The following is a 21,427-nucleotide window of genomic DNA, read 5'->3' on the forward strand; positions in this document are numbered from 1 at the left end:
TTATAACAACCATTATCCCTTTTTCCATTATATCTATTATATTAGATATAATGTAGTGGGCAGCACAAAAACCATCATATCAACAGTTATATTGCTGTTATCTTAAACCTTGACTCTATTATTTGGATACGTCTGTTATAGAGAGCAACTATATTGATTATCCTTTCAAAGGATACTCACAATCCTAGTATTAGAGAAACCAACCTCCTCAAGACACTAGCCGACCAAAAGAATCATTCTGATCCAACCAGCAACATATCACAAAAATGAGCAATTTGATGGTCTGTGCCCGGACTCAACAAATTAAGATTTGGCTCTGGACTTGGAGAGACTTCCCAACAAATTTTCAACGAGCATGAATGATGGTAATTATCCCATCCCGTTCATTATTTTTTTCTTTTCTCTTTTCTTTTTTTTTTTTTTTGAGGGATAGCTAGAGGTTATAAAAGTATATTTTCAGCTTGATATACTAAATACTCATCATTCAAACTAAAATAAGCACATAAAATAAATCTTTTTTTATTTTTTAAAATAAAAATTAAGTATTTCTTTGATAGAAAAAAAAAATAGTAAAATAGAAGAAAACGTAGGCTGGGAGCATGTCCTCTCGTTTCAAAGCGCAAGGGCTAGCTGGCCACTCGAAAGCGAAAGCGAGTAATTAATTGATTTCGTCCAAGCTGTAACGGCTACTCGGGCCACTCCCGTTCTGGGGCTCTACGGAGCGAGCAAGCGAGCGGCTCCCAAATTGCCCTTATTAGACTCCCGCACCCCCATAAGACCCTCGATCGATCTCTCCCTAGAACTGACACCAATTAGGGCTCTTCGCTTCTCCGATTTCTGGGTCTCTTCTGTTGCGTTGGAGGGGCGGAGCCATGAACATTTTCCGGAAGAAAACCTCCGCCAAAGGTCAGTGGCCGTTCTTGGTTTTTTTTTTTTTTTTCCCCTTGGGTTTTCCGTCAAGCATTTCATCTTTGTGATGAGTTGTTGTTTTCTGTTATATATATTCTATTGGATTCTTCTGGATCTAAAAAGATCAAAATTTTACTTGAAAAGATGAAAAAGTAGTGTATTGCTTTTTGGCTCCAAAAAATTTCGTTGATGGAGTTCTTTTTTGTATGCTTTCTTGAATTTTTGAATTTTGACTCCAAACATTTCTGGTATTATGTGGTATCCAGATGTCCTTTTCCTTTTCTCCACCATATTTTAGTTTTTGTTCTTCTGTATATGAGAATATGATCATGTTTTCTACCTCGCAGATGCTCTTAGGACGAGCAAAAGAGAAATGTCGGTCGCCACAAGAGGTTAGAATCCTGTTTTTAAATGTATCTTTAGAATATTTCCGTGCAGAGTTTTCCTTTGCAGAACAAGCATTGTTCCATTAATCTGAAATACAAGTAGAAAAATGACAGCCAGTTAGATATTGTTCTATCTTCTTTTCAATCTGACATATGTTGGTGCGTTTCATCTCATGGTTCAGTCAAGGTTTAAACTAGAATGATATCCATCAATAGTCAACCGCCCAATTGATTAGGTTTGCTTGGATAAAGTGATGGCTGTTAAAATGGCCATTATTGGCTGTTATTGCAGTAAATAATGGATGGTAACAGAAAATTAACCTTGTTATTGGATCATGTCACTGCTTATTGAATAAATATGTACCTTTTTCCAGCTGACAGAATTGAATTTAAAAATATGCCTTTACAGCCACTATTCCCATCAGCAAATGGTTGTTATAATCGGGTTATGCATGCATAGGATATAAGGGGAGGCATCTGAAGCAATTTTAGCTGACCTTGTTTTTTTTTAAGCCTTGTGTATCTTTCATCTGGAAAATAAAATATGTACATCTGATGAAGGATCCAAAATTATTTGTGGACAAGAAACCACACCACTAGTTGAAATGATAATCAGTGAAGAAAGTTCAATAAGTTTGGTAGTAAAGAAACTTGTGATATGTATTCCATTATCTTTGTCTTCAGGCATCGAACGGGAGATTGCATCCCTGCAAATGGAGGTAAATTTGCCAGCCTATACAGTTTATTGTATGCATAATTTTGCACGTTACTATAATTTGCGTTCTTACTCAGAAGTGAATCATGGCAGGAGAAAAAGCTGGTTGCAGAGATAAAGAAGACTGCAAAAACTGGAAATGAGGCAAGTCTGCTGGGTTTATACATAAATTTCTTATTTTCTTTGTTTTTCTTAATTATTATCGATATCAAAATGTTCTATTATGTTTAATGGTTAGGTTGATTAGTATCTTGGGTACTCAAGTTTCTTACAACTATGCTACTCTGTGATTCGATTTTGGAAGTAGGTCTTACTTTTCTATTTTGATATGCATTCACCGCTTATTTGGCTTTATTTTCTTCAGCCTGCAACTCGAATCTTAGCTCGTCAACTTATTCGTCTGAGGCAGCAAATCACTAATTTGCAGGGAACACGTGCACAAATTAGAGGTGTAGCAACTCACACGCAGGTCAAGAATCCTGACTTTAAAACTAGCTATGTTTAATTAGCAGAGCCTGCAGTAATGTTTCCAGATTCACACAGATAAATAAAAAATAAAAATAAAAATAAAACTACATTTTCTGTTTTTCTTAAAAAAACTACGTTTTCTGTTTTTCTTAGGCAATGTATGCAAGTACTTCAATTTCTGCTGGGATGAAGGGTGCAAGCAAAGCAATGGCAGCCATGAACAAGGTATGCTGAAAGCTCAAATTTTTTATTGGCTGAACAGATATTGAGTGTCATCCTGAAAAATTTAGTAGAAGTCTGAGGTAGTTTTTATTACCATTTCTCATATTGGGATTCTTTGTCATACTGAAATTTATGGGCATGTTTCAGCAAATGGAACCAGCAAAGCAGGCAAAAGTAATGAAAGAATTCCAGAAGCAATCAGCCCAAATGGACATGACGGTAGAGCTCTTTAGCTATCTGATTTAAATTTTAATATGTATCCTTTGAGGACTCTCATATAGTTGACTGTAGTGCTTTCTGTAAAATTCTCAACTTTTTCCTTTTCCCTGAAATGTGCATTTTGTTGCTTTGCTCCATGATTTGTTCACTGTAATAATAAATTTTAAATGTGAATGTTAAATGAAACCAGTCAAACTTTAAACCCTAATCATTGTTCGCCGACAGAAATCAGACACACACACAAACACACACCCATAACCACAACATGAACAAATATCTGAAAATGTTGCATGATTGGCATAATTATTCTTATTATTATACTGCAGCAAACATCTTGCAGACGTGCATTGTTTTACAGTATAAAACATGAAATTTGATGTTCTGTAACCATGGTAGCTGGTTTATCTTTTCTCTCAGGCATCTATAACTGGTTCACCATTTTTTCCTGGTGAGCACTGCATAAAACAGACATCAATAAAATTATTGAACTGCTTGACTCCTTATCTTCACATATTGCATAACTTTTTTCCGATATAGACCACGTACTTCCCATGGTTCATCTTTCGCATATTCCTTATATAGCAGACACAAATGGTGCCCTTTCTGCCTTCACATATCCACTTTATTTGATTTTGGAAATTCACTTGTGTTTCCAAAAATAATAGATATCGATATTGTTTTCCAGTAAGACTTGCTATTATGGACATTAGAAAAATTAAAAAAATAAAGACTGTTTGGAAGCATAAGAATTCTGCAGATGCTTGATTGAGACTGGATTTTATTTGAATATTTCACCAAGTGTTAGTCCCATTTGCCAATCCTTTGCAAGGACTAGGGTCTTGGTGGAGCAAGTAGATGTGGGGTTTTCTTTTCTTCATCTTCAAGGAAGATCTGTTGCAAGGGTGCATCACTGATTAGCATTACAAAGGAAAAGGGCTTGAGGATGAAAACAGGGATACAAGAAACTTTTTTATAAAATACTTGCAGGATAGAAATTGTAATGAATATTGACCATATTTTGAAGGAATATATGCAGTTTTGACATTATAAAACATTCTCCATTAAGTTTGTGATGCATGAATTTAATGAATCAAATTTGAAAGCAGGTCTACTTTATCTTAAATGAGATGGTTTTACCACTTAAACTGAAGATTCAAATGTTCTTGTTTAAGTAGTAGCAGTAGCAGGTCGTGGCAAGGTGATACATTTACTTAGAACTCTAAGCCCTGAATTGTGGTAATTCCTAAATGAATATTGATTGTTTTTGATGAATGGAAGGGCATGGCTAAAAGAAAGGACGGCTAACTTGTTCAAAATGTCATCTTGACCAAAGTAGACTAGTTCAGAAAAGATGTAGTTTAAAGTTGCTAAATCTGCAGCAAAAGTTTGATGCTTTTCAATATCTTGGGCCCTGACATCCACTAGCTGTGCTGCATAATTTCTTTCTTGAGAAAAATGGTGGGAGAATCTGTTGCATGACTTTCTTTAGTTATCTTCTTCACACACCACTCTGGTGGCTATATAGGATGCTGCCCTGCTACAGTTTTTTTGATTCTTAATATGCATAGATGGTTTGGAAAAGATAATTGTTGATTTGAAGCTTGGTGAAGGTTGGTGAGACAGGATGAGAAGTGTTAGGTGACAAAAACCATCATTACCTAACCTTCCTATTGCATGATTTATTTTCCTCCTGCACTAAGAATTTTCAATCTTGGAGACTGTTTTTAGATACATCTCAATTCATATAAGCTTTTTCAGTAATAGTTACCTTTTCTGGAAGTCTGCTATTCAACAAAAAGCTGCATTGGATTTGCTTCAAACTACTGATCATAAAGTTTCTTCTGAGAAGGCAACCATAATTTGAATTTCGCGTACCATTACTAGGCTGTGTATTTTAACCCCATCACCATCTTTAAACACATTTTGATGAATTCTATTGGAGGCAGACTCGTAACTTGATGCCCATGATAACAGACCTAGTGATGAAACAACTTGCTCTTTGGAGGCTGTAGTTGTCCTTGGAGGACTTGGTTGTGACCATAAATGTCTGAAAATCAAAAGATTGAAGACCAATAAATTTTGATCAAGTCATCAATGTCATATTGGTTTTCAGAGAAGCTGCATTAATTACCCATAAAATTTTTCTTTCAAGAAGTAATATATTATTTTTCTATGCAGATTGAGATGATGTCAGAGGCTATAGATGAAACTTTGGATAAAGATGAGGCAGAGGAGGAAACAGAAGAACTCACTAATCAGGTAGACTAACTGCTGCAGTTTTGCAATTAGACTAGGATTCATCATGGAACTTGTTATTTTAGAGCAGTTGAAAGTAAATCCCTTTTCATTTCAGTTTCCTTGTCAATTTGTATTGCGAAGCTGAATTGACAATCTCATTTTCACTTGATGTTCCTTTTCAGGTGCTTGATGAAATTGGTGTTGATGTTGCCTCACAGGTAATCTCTCTCTCTCTATCTCTCTATCTCTCTGTTTTTTTTTTTTTTTTTTTTTTTTGAGAGAGAGAGAGAGAGAGTTTAATCAGGATGCAGTTTCAAACAATATATAAGTGTTTAATTGATTCATCAATATGTATAAGCTTGATGCTGATCTAATCTCCTCTTTTCTTGACTTTTCACAGTTATCTTCAGCTCCTAAAGGCCGGATTGCGGTGAACAATAAGAAAGTAGACAATGCCACAAGGTACAAAATACATGTTTCTTTTTACTGTCCACTAAATGGTGTTTATGCAATTATATGATTCATTCTCACTCTAAGCAAGACAGTAATATTTCAATGAGTTCAGGACAAGCAAGAAGATGATATAGATTAGTTTCTCTTTGGTTATAATTTGGGATCGCTAACTATGAGAGTTGGTTATTCTGGGTTCAAATTTAAATATCTGGAAGTCAATGCAAGGTGATCGCCCATTCTGTAGGATACCTCATGCAAGGGAATCAAATCTCTACCATATTTTCTTGAGACTTGAGACGTATCTTGTTCAATCCAATGAGCATAGTACTGCTTTACAAGAAATTGAAATCATCAAGTAGAAAATGTCTTATTAGCTGAAATGGTTTTTATCCGTGTCCCTGTCCAAAATAAAGTAATGAGCAGTGGAAGCTGCTCAAGCTCTATGGTTCACTAAGAGATTACAGTTGTCCTCTGCACATCATATCTTTATGGAGAACTGCTGTTGAGTATCTAGAAGCCAAAAATGCCTTCAGTTATTGGGCACTAAGAGATCACATATGTATTCTACAAATCATTTGGTTATGGAGAACTGTTAAGTATGTAGAGGTCAAGGATGCCTTCAGATATCTTTCCTTCTGCTGCTGTAGTGAAGTTGTTTCATGCATTATGCTGTAAACAAAGTAATTTTAATTTTGGCAGCAAAAGAACTCAAGTTTAAGGAGAACAAGAGATTGTAGCTTTTTTGGGTGTGGGAGGGGGAGGGGGAGGGGGGGGGCCGGCGGTGCGGCCGCTGGAGGTGCGGCCAGGGATGATGTTCGCATTAGTGTTATAACATGAATTGTGTCTCAGAGAGACAGATGAATGTGAAATTACTGATTGTAAGCTACAGTCTATTTCCTTGTACTCGTTCTCAATTTTCATCTATATTCTGAGGTTCTTGCATGTTTGTTATGTTTGCAGAACTGACACAACTCCAGCAAACCCTGAAGTTGATGATTTGGAGAAGAGGTTGGCATCCCTGCGGCGCATCTGATCAGGCTAAAAGTGAACATATGCTCTTTTGTGTGTAAATAAAATCAATTACTAAGAAAGGCATCCCACATTGTCGATAGAATCTCCAGCATTATCTGTTCTTTTTAGTTAATCCTATATTTGTACCAAACACATGAACCCTCTTATCCTTCCTAGTCTCTTCCAATCGTTATTGATGACTAAAGGCTTCCTATTATTGTTCATGAAAGTTCCAGCAATATCTATTTTTCTAGTTATTCGTAGAGTATGTGAACCAAGGACATGAATCCTCTTATATGAATCCTCTTATCCTCCTAGTCTCTGTTAATAGAGTTGGAACTTTGAACTGGTAAGAGGTGTATGTGGAGCCGTGAATGCAGTTATATGTACCCAATCTTGCTGCTTTTACATGTTTATAAAATGCATAGATTTAGGGCTTAGGGTTTTGCTTTTTGAGTTTCAGGTTTAGGGATTAGGGTTTTATGGTTTTGGGTTGGGTTTTGGGGTTTCAGGTTTTGTACATTGGCATGCACCAGGACCATGTAAAAACTACTTATGTTGATAATCCGCAGTTCCCCTAGAAAAGCTTACTTGGTTCTTGAAGGCCTATCTTACCGGACCGATTTGTTTCCCAAATAAGCTTATTGAAAGTGCACTTGCATGACTCTGTGGAATTACTTGGTTGCCTGGAACCAGAAAGCATGTTACCTGATGACTAGAAGCGATATCCATCAATTATACTTAGCTAATGTGTGGAGTTATTTTATTCATTCCCCACATATGTACTGCAGTTATCCTTGTAAGAGGGGTCGCCTTGTAATTTCTTAAGAAAATTTAGACATGGAATTTGCTTTTGGTCCTTGAAGGGAGAACAAAACATTTTCATGTCTGCTAGTGACCACGGATGAAGATCTGGAGTTCTTCAAGCAATGAAATATCAAAGTTGTTAGTCAGATTGCCTTGGGTTGATTAACATTCAAAAAAAAAAAAGACTGTAGGGAACTGACGTCAGATAAATCGGAATTTTATTTTCCAATCAGCAGATTCAATGGCTTGAATTGGATATATCAAGCAGCATTCCTATGGGATGTAAAACCAACCTGAATGTGCTCATGGTATATGCTCAGGCTTGATGCTAAACTGCTAAGATATCAGCAGTTTTGCTTGTTTTCAAACAATAGTTTCTCTTATCTCAAAAGGAAGATAGATGAATATGGATGTGAAAATAGCTATCAGAATATCATATTATGACATCTTTCATTGCTCCAACTTGGCATGCATCCAGGAGAACCGAATTTAAATAAAAATAAAATAAAATAAAATAAAATATAAAGAGGCTCACCATGTGTAATTTAGGACTCCCTAAACTTTAGTTGACAGGTAATTCGTTCCCAACATAATTTACAGCATGCCATACGATAGCATAAAGAGACCTAAATATTTTACATGAGTTGGGTGATGAAAACCGTGGCTGAATGATGGTCTCAGTCCATGCAAACATTCTTGATATCCTTCCAATCAACCCCAGCTAGTTGCCTCCCAAATTCTATGACTTGAGCCCTAGATGGGGTCATGGAGCTGCAGACAACCAGATTTTTAACCTCTTCATATATCCGTGATTGGAAACAACTCGTAAGCCTGTAAGGCTTGGTGAAATTTGCTATTACATGACAATTCAAAGGTCATCCTTTATACCAAATAAAAATAGAAAAATGCTGCCATTCGCCGAGCTTATACCATACAAAAAAGCAGGGGTGGTTGAAACCCTGATGGATAAACCAAAAAGGGGAATTAGTGATACAAATGAAGTGTATGGATAATGATTCTTCGATACACTTTTGCTCTAACAAGAAGTTTGTGACAGCCAAATTGCTGCAGTAATTGATCAATTCATCTTCCCTTGAGGATGACTGCTCCAAACGGTCATTGGCTAACAGTTCTCACCAACATCAGACTATCAGATGCCCTGTTCCATAAACATGCACGTGCACAATTCCGATAACCAAGCACAAGCTATGCTGATGGATCATTTCTCATCATATATGCTCTCATCTTCAGCAGTTGATGACTGGCCAAAGGCTATGAGGCTCATATGTCTGGTCCCCTCCACCATTACAGCTCGAACAGCCTGCTACAAAATAATGTCATATGACAAATACTGTTCCAAGAAAAGTAAACTTTATAAGAAAAATTTTCCTTCATTTCACCACCAAAGAACATCCAATATGTCAGAAAAATGGCATGAATGCACAGATCAACTCAATGATCTCATCATCTAATGTTTTGGTCTTTATCATGGCATGAAAAGGCATGTATGGTTCAGAATAAGGATACAACAAAGCAGGTTGCACTGTTTAGAGAACCAAGCGGAAGATCATTCACAAGTCAGTTACACTGGAAAGAGAAAAAAGCAACTGTGCATATGTGGTACTGCATAAGCCTTAAGCAACATATTTTAGCAACTTTGAAGGCTATCGAGCAAGATTCACTGTCTCAATACTGACCCCGTACCAATAACAATGCCGGTACATGGTACAGTAGGGTAAGGTTCGGTGCACTGAGTGTCGGTACAGCATGGTACCAAATACTGGTTTAGTACTGATATGGTATGGATGTCAGTACAGTAACTGACCACCAATAACTGAAAATAACTAGCATAAACTTGCTTAGGTTTTCAAGAGCATTGAAAGCATACTTCTGACAGAGAAACTAGGCCATCACAAGGAACAAAGAACGAGTGAATACAAATTCGAACTTCCAGTCTTGCAACTAAGACTACAAGAAACTGGGGTTCTATCAAAAGGTTTGAATTTGCATAAAGCACATCCAGTTGATGTCCAGAAGGAATAGGTGTTCGCACCTTTTCTATTTCACTGCAGATAAGAGGGTTTTCCCTCAGATATTGCAGGGCTTTGTCCCTGCCTTGCCCCAACCTGTTTGAAAGTTAAAACTACAATAGTTAGAGTGACAGTGACTTGTATGAGAACATATGAACACTATAGCAAACACTGTAATTCTTTAAGAATCTGGATACTGTGTCCAGGTGGAATTAATATGCTTTCACTAACAAAAGCCTATACTGGTTTTGGCAGTTAATGTTTATGACAAAATGCTAACACAAATACAAACAAACATTAAATTTAGCTTATAACTCCTGTAAAATATGAGATCCTACTACTGCAATTTAAAGTAATCGTCCACCAGCAGCACCAATCCAAAAATTGCTGTCAGTTCTGCATACAAAAAACTACAATGTGTATAATGAAACATTAACTCCTGGAGATGATAGGGTATCAGAATTTGCTGAAATGGGGAAAAAGTGAAAAACACTCCAGTTTGATGCAAAAGGCACAAGTAATGATCTGAAATTCCATATACGTTAATCCAACCGGAGAGCTTTCCAGATCATCAGGATTTAGGAATATAGGTGGCTCGGATGGGTAAGCAAACATCATGTGCTGCTGAAATTTCTTTATATTCTGCACTTAACATGATGGATGCACGGCGAGGCAGAGTGCTTAAATAATGCAAAGAATAGGAACTTGCAATAAAGATTCTTGATGTACATAGGTCCGTCACTGTCAGGTAAGATTAAAGGAAAATTATCCATGAAGCTATGGTCCTTTACAGGGTGCAATAAGCACTTGACTCAAAACAAACAACAACGCAGTATCTGGTCAACATTTTTATAAGCTATCTCAAAACTTCATGTGGTTGGTATATTTTACAATAAAGTTTCAGATGATGCTAGAAACGGAAACTTAGCTAAGTTTATGACAGTAACTGCTTTACACTGAGGAGAATGTATGAAGAAGTGCCACGCACATAAATGTGTATGTTTGTATATACATATGTATGTATGTGTATATGTCTATATGTCTATGTATGTGCATGTGTGTATATGTATGTATATATATACATATATATATCATTAGCCCATAATAAATCATTGCAAATGCAAGTGGCGAACCTTATGTACATATTTTTATATGTATATGTGCATGTATGTATATATGTATGCATATTATATATGTATGCATCTATATGTCTGTATATATATCATTAACCCATAATAAAAGAGTGCAAATGCAAGTAGCGAACCTTTGCTCTTCATAGCTATACCATGACCCCTTCTTGGCCACAACATCCATCATGTCAGCACAATCCAGAACACAACCCTGCATTATAAATCAGTCGCTTCAGAGGTGGTCTGTTTTAAGCATATAAGATCCAAAAATCTGTCCTCAGGTTACAAGATTACCAGTTTACTGACACCTTCTCCAAATATGATCTCAAATTCAGCTTGCTTGTAGGGCCTAGACACCTAAAGCAAAAAGAATAAGAAAACAGAATTGTTCTTACAAAGAAAGCAGCATCAGCTTATCTTGAATGATGTGTGCAAATAGTCAAATACTACTTCAAAAATTTGTAGTGAAAATAATCATTAGGTGACCGCAGTTTGTCATGCTGATTCATATCATCAGAATAAATTTATTCAGAAAAAGAACAAACTAATCTTGGTAATACATACTTTGCTTTTCTGCACTCTTACACGGACCCTGACTCCAATGTCTTCATCTCCTTTGGCCTGAAGAAAAGAATAATAACAATTAGAAAGTTAACAGTAGATATTTTGATAAATTACAGATAGTATTAGCACAGGCAAACTGAAACTAGAGCCAGTATCATTGGGCTTACAGACTTTATCTTCCCAATAAGACGTATTTCAAGGCGAAGTGATGCAAAGAACTTCAAAGCAATCCCCCCACTAGTGACTTCAGGGTTCCCATAGAATACTCCAATCTTACCATATCCACAGAGTGACAAGTTATATGCTTTAAGGGATAAACAAACTGGAAGAAGTAAAATTAATGCGAAACCTTGTATCTTATTTGATTCAAGAAAATGAGGGTGCAACCAGCTTTTGATGCATTCCCTGACATCTTGCGCAATGCTTGACTCATCAGACGAGCTTGCAGACCAATTTGCTGCATCCCTATCTCACCCTAAACCAAAGATTCCACCCTCTGATGATAAGCAGGGATAACATCAATTAAAAAAACTATAAAGGAGCTTACTTCAATTTCAGCCCGAGGAGTGAGAGCTGAAACCGAATCAACACAGATGAGATCTATGGCTCCAGATCTGCACATACGATCCGCAACTGAGATAAAAGAATGTTAGTTAAACTACAAATAAAATGTAAATATTCCTAATCTTATATGTTTCTGCCCACACACTGTACAACCTTCACTATGAATTCTTCATGAAAATTAACTGGCGATAGTAAATTTTCATATTCCTTTTCTTTAGATGAACAGGTATCGTAATTGATGCAGGAAGAGGGAAAAATTATGCAAGACATGTCAGCTTACTTTCCTATCATAGAATTTGCTGCATGAATCAAAAGAAAAGGCAAGAAACAAAGTGGAAAAAAATGAGGTCTTTTGATAATATATTGAAAAGTGCATCATGTGCCAGCTCCTAAAGGCCAAAAAATATGATCTGATTTTCAAAATCAACAATTCTAACCATGGAACATGCTATCTTCCAGATGAAAACATGAACTACCACATTGGTGTTGTATCTGCTGTCCAATTAGCCCCTTAAATGCATTTATCCACCCATGTATGTTATCATGTCTGAGTATTTTCCTAGGGCATAATGCCAGAGACAGGTGGACAATATGGCCTCAAAAAGGCAAGCCTGTAAAGAAAATTCAGAGGCTAGATACAATTCTTACATGTGGATATGGAAGATGGTATCATCCCTCTATGAGAATACAAGGTGCGGTTATATGATATAACCAAGGCACTATCTTGCTAAATCTTTAGTAATTTAAAGACAAATACAGTGAAAAGCATAGGTGAATAAGACCATTGGTAACTTTATGAGGACATTTATACAAGTATGACATCATCAATTCCAAGCTTTATTAAGAACCATGGTATGATGTGTTGATGCCATAGAAATTGCTATGTGATTATGACAAAGTATAACCCTAACATTGTCCTTATAACTTATTTACTATGTTTAGAAATTAGAATACAACATATTATGCAGTGGCCATCAGAGGCTTCTTATTCCAAGTAGGTATATTTAGCATAATATTCATAGACAAGCATCATCCAAACTAACCAGGTTTTAGCACTTTGAAATAATATATTTGACAATCATACCCATCCCAAGGCTATATTTTTTAGCTTACATTCAATCATCCAAAGTAGATTCACCAAATCCTTTACCACCTCCATTGGTTCTCTTTTCCCTCCCTCCACATAGACTTCTGATCTCTTCATTACATTTTATTGAGCTTGCTCAAATGTTACAATAAAAAACAATCATACACAAAAGAAAATAGGAAAATGGTATGTTTTACATGGGAATGTTTAAAGATCTTGTCAATACAAGTGAAGTCTAAATAGAAAGCAGCAATATGATAAAATACATGGCAACTCCAAATAGTAAACAGTTGGCATCCTTCAACAGCTGAACAGAAAATAATGGAATGAAAGAATTACTTTCTAAAGCCATCTCTCCATTATCAGGCTGGCAGACAATCAGATTTTCAATGTCTACCCCCAATGCCCTAGAATAAGCTGGATCAAAAGCATGCTCTGCATCAACAAGCATGGCATTCCCTCCTAGTTTCTGCATATTTGTTGCACATAAGAACATCATTATAAAGTTTGAGGCATTAATTTGGACAAGTTTTCTAGCACCAATAGAGTTAGTCTAACCGTATCTTTGCAAAAAATTCATGTTCTCGACAAAAGATAAAGAAGTGCTTTTTGACAAATGAACACCTGTACTTCTGCAATTGCATGTAGAGCTAATGTTGTCTTTCCACTGCTCTCTGGACCAAATATCTGCAAAATTAATTATTATAAAGTCAGACTATTTTCCGGTGTTACATGTCTTCTCTGTTCAAGAAAATAAATTCATAATACACACCAGAACATAATTATTATCCAATGTTAAGTCTCTAGATCAAAATAAATATATCGGCCGCAAGATTTCTTATAGAATATGCTACATTTGAATTATTGATGAATTAGATTCAAATATACCAGACACAATCTGAAAGTACTTACAAAACCTTTGTTCTGCTGACATGTGTATTCCAAGATCATATGATACCCATATTTCAGTCATTTGATACTCACAACTCCGTTAGGATTTTTAATTCGCCGATTTATTTAGTACCATTACATGAAGACTCAATAGGAAACAAAGCATAGTTTGCCGAACCGGACCGAACCGGTGCAGAAACGGGATGGTTTGGCCCTCATTTTCGAAATAGGATCCGAACTGGACCAAACCGCTCTAAACCAAGTAGAACCACCCAATTCGGGCTGAACCGATCAGTGCAGCCCTATTCCCTTTTTTTAATTTTTTTCATGATGCTACAGTATTTTTTTGTTTTCTAGTGGTGCTACAGTGTCAGTGGGGGGGAGATGGGTTTTAAACAAAGTTGAAAAATGGTCTTCCTCGGTTCCTTCGTGTCAAAATCTATTTCCTTCCCTATCTACAGTGCAAACGACAAGCAAAACAAAGAGAACTCATCAATTAGAGGTATATGATCTTATCTTATCTTCTGTTTCTCTTTTTTCTTTTTTTCTTTTTTAAACAACTTTAAAATCCATGAAAATTGAAAAAATTAGGGAAAATCATGCCAAAATTTTTTATTTTGGTATGATTTCATTATATGTTGTAGATCTATAGATGATCTACATAATGATATACAAATCATTAATTTTTATTAAATTTTTTTTGTTAAAATTAAAAATATATTTTTTGAATAAAAAATTAATAAAAATAAAATTCAAAAATTAACTATTAAATCAAAATATTCTTTAGGGCCTTGTAATCTACTTTAGACATAAATTTGATATCCGTTTATTAAAATTTTGATGCATCTTATGCATAATGGCTTTAGTCTAAATTTCAATGAAATTAAAAAATAAGTAGCATTTCATGCAAGCCCACTGCCTTAGAAAAATATATATAACATCCATAGTAGGATTCTACATGAATCTATGATCAAATTTATCTTTCATAATTTTTGATTTTTATTGATATTTTTAATTTAAAAATATGTAAAAAAAATAAATTAATTAAAAAATAGAAGAACAAAATTTTTTTATTTTTATATAATTATTGAACTGCCGTAATTATACAATCTTCAAGAATGGATCCATCAAAAAAAAAAAAAAGAGCCAAAATGTGACATTGGTTGGGACCACGGGCAGATACTCTCAAATCGACACTTGGAGATGTAATTAATGCAATGGAAAGATAGTGCCAGCCCCAATGGAGAGGGTGGAGCAGTCAGATTCAAAGACCAGACAAAGCGATGATGATAGTTCTCCTGATAGTCATGGATCTAGTAGTCATGGATAGAGCGAAGGACAAAATACCACTATTTATGAGACGCAGCCATAAGGTGGTCTCCGATTAACTGATGAGTCTTAATTTGCACATGCTATATAGGATAGGGACCACAGAACACGAGCTGGTAGAGCTCGTGAGGATACGATTTTATATAAACGACATGTCTTTCGAGATTATTCAGGATATCATGTAGCTGTAGATGACCTTGCATATGAAGTTGGATCCATGGATAATCAGGTTCTTTATCATATTCTGGAATCTCTTATCCACAACCATAGACAGCTTATGATATGGATCTAGTGCATTTGAGGCATCATCTTCTAGCGGCTAGTATCCTATACAGCTCTAAGTATCTTATGGATCGAATTTTACTGTCAGTATATTCGGATGGATCCCTCCACAGATGTACTATCAATCTGAGAACACCACTTAGAGCTAAAGCTTTAGCAAGAGATCTGAAACAAGTTACAATCCAACATGCATACCTTACAGAATGAGCGCAGAGGATTACAGTGTTGCATGGTTAGAGGGATGACTGATGTTCCATCAAATTATGTAAATGATCCAGATATTTATGAAAGACATCAACGCTTGACGAGATTCTAAATCTCGAGATGTATTGAATATTTATTTTTTATATTTCTTAATTGATTTGAATAGTTTATGATTCAATAATATCCTATCTTTTAAATTATTTTCGACTAACATAATATTATATTAGATTCAGATCAGCATCACACACTTAATCACGGATGTATCAAAGTGATACAAACGTCAAATAAGATCAAGAAACAACAATTTGGACTTAACATCATTCAAGAAATAATAAAAATTAATTAGATATCTTAGAAGTTGGAAAAAAAAGAAAACAAAACAGAAAAAAGGGCATGCTAGTTTGACCGGCACGCAATGCGCACCGATACTCGGTACAGTACTGTACCGGCCAGTGACCAGTTTGCCATCCGATACCGGTTCAGCCTTTGTTTCAATACCGGTTAAGCCTTTCTTGAAACAAAGTGCTTCACCCTTGGGCCATGATGCTTAATACAAGGAGAATAGTGATATCCTACTGTCATGCTTTGTGGTGTAGTTTGAATAGAAATTACTTTTACTGCTTAAATGAACCTAAAGCATTTCATGTTCCAATAAACAAGTTATATTGTTTATGTCTCAACAGAATTCTTGGTACCAATAGTATGGTAGATGGCAGTAATGGTAGCAGGTTTGCCATCTGAGAGAAAATTTATCCATCCTACGACTCGATAAAATAGTTACTATAACACTTTCTCTTTCCTTCCATGATTTTTAACTATAATCTTTTATTGAAGAGAAAGATTCCAACACATAATGCTATTTCTGTTGAGTCCTTTCTAACATTACAATTGCAGATCTTAGTATTCAGAGTCCTTCCTCAAAGGGCACTACTAAGCGTAAGTTCTCCAGAATATAATGTAAAATCCATTTCATTTCAAACATGGGAAATGAGAACAAATATGGATACACTGATCATAGAGTGGCCTTTTGTTTCTTCACCATCAATGGCAACAACAGTCTAATACAGCTTGTCATATTCTTAGCATCCATTTTGTTAAAACTGAATTGTAGATATCTATTCGAACATATAACTGAAACTCTTGGGAGACACACTGTGTCTGTCTTCGCATCCACATGCATCACTGGTGTCCTTCCCTAAATCATCTATGAAGACCATCTCTTGAATCAACAGTTGATGAAATTCCATTGTAAATGCATGCTTCTTTTGTTTCAAATATGCTCTTGTATTCACTTTGTAATAAATAACTATAATAGACTATATGAAGGGCCTATTTGGGAAATCCAACAGGATTGGATTGGATGTCCTGTTGGATACCTGGATCATGGATTACATAGTCTATTTAAGTAAGGCCCATATCAACCGAATCCCTCTTCAGCCCCAATCCTATGGCAAAAAAAATAGACCTCCATAGGTCTTTTTTTACATCCTGCAGTCCAACAGGCCCATAGATGGGATTTGGGCCAGGACTAGGACAGGCCTTTAGAAAAAAATGGGGCTGGGCAGGCTAACAAACCCCATTCCTATAGGAAATCCAGCCCAACCCTGCTGGATTTCCCAAACAGACCCTAAGTATTGATGAAATCTACCACAAATAATCTTGATCAATGGGATCACCACCAATCATCCAATGGTCCGCTTTCTTGACAAACAACATGCATTCTGCATGCTGAGATCTAGATGTTTCTTTAATTCTTTAACGCATATACTTTTCTTGGAAAAGCCAGGCATAAGTTTCATCTTCTAGAAGAGGCCTTGATCATTTTCTTAACTTTATATATCCTAATTACCTAAAGAATAAACAGAATCCAGCAATTATCAAAATAATCTCCAAGAATATGATATAGAAGACAAATCATATATCAGTAACCCTTCCTCTCTATTATTTCAGCATTATCCAGCACATCCAAATCCTAATATAGGACAGGTTTCAAGGCTTATCTTTAATGTTTGCTTTATTTTCAAATCATAATCGTGGAAGAGAAAGGCCTGGAATATAACTTCTTCAGGATAAACTGACATCAGAAATTATTAGCAATCAGATGCTTGTTAGTAGTTCACAAACTCTGAAAGAATACATATAGGTGATTAGTGACAAAGTGTATCGGGGTTGATAAGCTCCCCTAACTCAGTTAATCCAGAACTCTTTACAGTCTCCAATTAACAAGTCAACCACTTCTTTTTCACCATCAATAGAAACAAGTCCACTGTAGCTAGATTATTGTCATTGATTTACCAAAAAGCATGCTATATATACTGTTTCATTGAAAAACCAACCCCTAGCACTAGTTTTCTTAAAGTGGCCTTTATCATTTTTTAATCGTATATAACTGTGATTTACGAAAGAATGAACTGACTCCAGCAATTAAATCAAATAATCTTCAAAAGTAGCATCCTGAAAGGCAAATCTCAAATTTGGAATCCACCTCTATTACATCAACATCATCCAACTCCTGAAGCAAGATTGATTTTGAGGCTTATCTTTCATGCTTCCTTTATCTTTGAACCACAATCGTTGCCAAAAAAGGCCATGAATGTGGTAATGCCTGAACTTTTTGGGAACAGATGTTGTTGATCGTTTACCTCAAAAAAAAAGATGTCGTTGATCGTTCAAGAACTGTAGAGGAACTTATATACATAAGTAGTCAGCAAGACAAAGTTACAATGTATTGCAATGTATAAGTTCCCTTAATTCATAGGATACAATTAAAGGAACAAGTTGAACATACTATTTGACAATCAAAACCATCTTATTTTTAAATAATACTGCTGATAAGAAGTGCATTATCCTTAGTGTGTAATAAAAAACATACCAAATTAAAGAAGGCATCTGAGCAAAATTTAATTTAATTATGACAAGACATCAATATTGCATTTCTTTTAATTCTGCTTTTCCCTTGTTTCAGTGGGGAGCAGGTAGTAATCCCAAACAACCAAGGTTGAAGAAAGATCAGAATATCACAAATTTGTCAAGTTATTAGCCAACCACGAAAAAGATTATATAGATAATAATAATAAATGGTACCTCAACAATCCTTCCTTTTGGAAGACCTCCGCCCAGAGCAAAATCTAAAGTCAAACAACCACTTGGAAACGTCTCACTGTAATGAAGTTGTTATAATGTTAGTGCAGCTTCCGAACAAATAAACATGCACAAGTAATAGAAAACTCCGAAAAGAATTAAGGAAAGTGGAAAGCATACACTAAAGCAGCACCAGCACTTCCTAGTCTCGTGACACTTCCTTTTCCAAATGAGTTGTTTATATCATTCATTGCTGCTTCCAATGCTTTTTGCTGCAAAAGTGATTTTATAGCTAATCATGCTAGCTTGGGTAGGACGATATATTACTCCTTGGCCAAATAATATAATAATAAAGCATTCTCGGTGATAGAATCATGGATCCCGACCCAACAGAAAAGATCGAATTACATGAAGTCTGCATGGAGCAATGGAGCAAGATTTCCTTATAGCAGGATTAAAAAGGAAAAAGGAATAAGAGAGGAAAAATTGCCATCCATCATTTTGAGGAGTCCTCATCCCAGTATGCATCTTGATTTTCACAATGGAAACATGCGGAGTAACATGTGTTCCAAGTCAATGCTGAAATTATATGAGAGATTGCACTTGTACTTTGAGCAAATTCACTGTCATGAATACCAAAAGATGATTTTTAGTTGACATTTTTTATCCATTACTGTAATTTGTCATGTTGATCAAGAATTGCTGCCGAACTAAGAAGTAACTCGAAGAAGCGAGACCAAAGCACGGCGCAGGATGTTTCGCATGGTTGGTTTTCGACAATATTTCAAAGAGAACAAATAGTTCCTTTACAGAAAGCTATTTTTCTGCTGGTAATATCATCACCAACATCCACCATCAAGACAGCATTCCCGACACAGACCACGACACACTTCTACATCCAAAGGAAACCAAGCAATATATGCATAGCTATTGGCATAAAGTTATACCATTTCACTCCAAGAGAAGCCAATTCCAACAAAAGCTGATGCCAATTTTATCGTTTATAATAAATTCATGAAGTAAAGGAAAACAAAAGGCTTCGAAATTTAATCAGTAAACCCTGCATAAAGACCCGCAAGTGCTTGCTTTTGGATTGGAGTGCTCAAGATAGAATCTGCGAGAGACTTTACCCGGTCTATTACACGAGGATCGGTGTCGCCCGAGAGGGCGCCGTTTCCCTTCATTTCAAACTCGCAACGGAGCTTCGCCGCTCTTCTAGAAACGATGGGAAGAGAAAGAGCTAGGAATCGAGGAGAGGAGGGGACGAGAAGGCTGAGATTTCCCAAAGGAATCTGGGCTTTTAGCGGAGAGATGGAACCCATCTCTGAGAGCACACCGAAAATGGGGGCAAGTGGAGAGGCTAGAGACGAAGACGGAGGGCCAAAAAAAAAAAACAAAAGATCTGCGTCGATTTTCTTATGGGAGGGAGTAGGACAACAACTGATAGAAGTATCCGACACCCTCCCGCTTCCATTTAGGGCTGGGCATAGAAAATCCAACGTGACATTACATCACTTCACTTTATAATATATATTTAATATTTATAATTTTATTTATTTTATTTAAAAATTTTGAATAATAAAAACATCTTCGTTATTTATATCATATGCGAAGTTATTAAATTCGATCCAAATCTTGATTCGAACAAGACATCGGATCAGTGGATCAACGATCTAACCGTCAGATCAACGATTGAACTGATGGATCAATGCACAAAACATAAAACATAAAATTTAATAACTTATTTATATCCAAAAATATAATAATAATCCTAATAATATATATGTGAATGCTACAAGTATCAAAATACAAATAAAACACAACTGTAATCCCATAAATATAAATAACTAGATTAAAATATTTATGAATATAAAGATTTAATGGCATAAAGTTATAAATTCATAATAACTACTAACTAGTAGTTTAAAACATAACCATCTACGTCTGCTAGCAAGATGAAAAGTTTTAACAAACAAATACACAATAATATACGATATTTTACTTCAATATCTTTTAAAAAAAAGTTAAAAATGATAAACAAATATACAACATAAAAATTCAAGCTAATAAAATGAAATTTATGTCAATATTTGCAAAAATATTTTCTTGACTTGCAGTGTCCTCATCTCCTCCATCTTCTCTCCTATTGACATCATTTCCATCATTTTTACCATCATCATCATCATTCAAATCTTTCAAGTTCAATATATCTACAAACTCACAAATTTAATAAAAAATTAAAAAGAAAAATTATATCTCATAAAATTATAATAATATTTTATTTATAAACTACATAATAAAATAATTCGCTCACTATTATTATCATTTTCTTAAATTAGAACATGATGCCAATTCACGATAAAAAAATTTCTAATTCCTCACTAGTTAACTCCGTTGGCTCATCGACTAATACCCACGCATCATTATCATCAAACAATTCAAAGTCAATAGGATCATAGTTGCAATCCTGAAAATAAAACCTGTATTTAATATTTGTTAGTTTGAAAATTAAATAACAAAAAATAAATAAAAGTAATTAGATATCATTCATAATAAAATTATCTTTGTTGTAGTCTCAAATTGTAGTGCACAAATTCTAGATCATTAAGCCTTTGGTGCTCTAACCTATTTCTCTTTTTAGAATGAATATGTTCAAAGATGCTCCAATTTCTCTCGCATCCGAACGCACTATAAGTTTGGCAGAAAACATGAATAGCTAACTTTTGCAAATTATGTGCATAACTTCTATAGGTGACCCATCATTCATCTAGATACAAAATATTATATTTATTAAAATAGAATGTAATTAAAAAAATTGTATATCAATGAAAATATAA

General features: G+C 35.3%; 2 protein-coding genes across 3 annotated transcripts; one reads left to right on the forward strand and one right to left on the reverse strand.

Annotated features, from left to right (window-relative positions):
- Nucleotides 1-665: 665 nt before the first annotated feature.
- LOC105032021 (vacuolar protein sorting-associated protein 2 homolog 2) lies at nucleotides 666-7,015 on the forward strand. The gene is made up of 11 exons (XM_010906341.4): nucleotides 666-906; nucleotides 1,257-1,301; nucleotides 1,980-2,014; nucleotides 2,104-2,154; nucleotides 2,375-2,479; nucleotides 2,632-2,703; nucleotides 2,848-2,919; nucleotides 5,098-5,178; nucleotides 5,340-5,375; nucleotides 5,558-5,619; nucleotides 6,571-7,015. The coding sequence occupies exons 1-11, from the start codon at nucleotides 873-875 to the stop codon at nucleotides 6,641-6,643; spliced, it is 666 nt and encodes a 221-aa protein (XP_010904643.1). The 5' UTR covers nucleotides 666-872; the 3' UTR covers nucleotides 6,644-7,015.
- A 1,185-nt stretch (nucleotides 7,016-8,200) lies between these two features.
- Nucleotides 8,201-20,015, reverse strand: LOC105032022 (DNA repair protein recA homolog 1, chloroplastic). Of its 2 annotated transcripts, XM_010906342.4 has the most exons (13): nucleotides 19,721-20,012; nucleotides 18,771-18,862; nucleotides 18,594-18,669; nucleotides 13,428-13,490; nucleotides 13,143-13,272; nucleotides 11,700-11,785; nucleotides 11,502-11,627; nucleotides 11,320-11,424; nucleotides 11,153-11,209; nucleotides 10,883-10,945; nucleotides 10,723-10,799; nucleotides 9,482-9,554; nucleotides 8,201-8,749 (listed from the first exon to the last, which is right to left on the reverse strand). In XM_010906342.4, the coding sequence occupies exons 1-13, from the start codon at nucleotides 19,910-19,912 to the stop codon at nucleotides 8,648-8,650; spliced, it is 1,242 nt and encodes a 413-aa protein (XP_010904644.1). In that variant the 5' UTR covers nucleotides 19,913-20,012; the 3' UTR covers nucleotides 8,201-8,647. The 2 variants fall into 2 exon arrangements, with proteins under 2 accessions (XP_010904644.1, XP_073115739.1); XM_073259638.1 differs by lacking the exon at nucleotides 9,482-9,554 and having other exon boundaries at nucleotides 19,721-20,015.
- Nucleotides 20,016-21,427: the final 1,412 nt, after the last annotated feature.

Source organism: Elaeis guineensis, chromosome 6 (assembly GCF_000442705.2).
Source record: "Elaeis guineensis isolate ETL-2024a chromosome 6, EG11, whole genome shotgun sequence".
NCBI classification, from domain to species: domain Eukaryota; kingdom Viridiplantae; phylum Streptophyta; class Magnoliopsida; order Arecales; family Arecaceae; genus Elaeis; species Elaeis guineensis.

Coding starts and splice junctions, on each gene's coding strand:
- LOC105032021 (XM_010906341.4), top strand. CDS start 873: ATGAACATTTTCCGGAAGAAAACCTCCGCCAAAG. Junction 907..1,256: donor GAAGAAAACCTCCGCCAAAG/GTCAGTGGCCGT, acceptor TCTACCTCGCAG/ATGCTCTTAGGACGAGCAAA. Junction 5,376..5,557: donor GTGTTGATGTTGCCTCACAG/GTAATCTCTCTC, acceptor GACTTTTCACAG/TTATCTTCAGCTCCTAAAGG.
- LOC105032022 (XM_010906342.4), bottom strand. CDS start 19,912: ATGGGTTCCATCTCTCCGCTAAAAGCCCAGATTCCTTTGGGAAATCTC. Junction 18,670..18,770: donor AGTGCTGGTGCTGCTTTAGT/GTATGCTTTCCA, acceptor ACTTCATTACAG/TGAGACGTTTCCAAGTGGTT. Junction 8,750..9,481: donor TCTGCAGTGAAATAGAAAAG/GTGCGAACACCT, acceptor ATTTTGTAGCAG/GCTGTTCGAGCTGTAATGGT.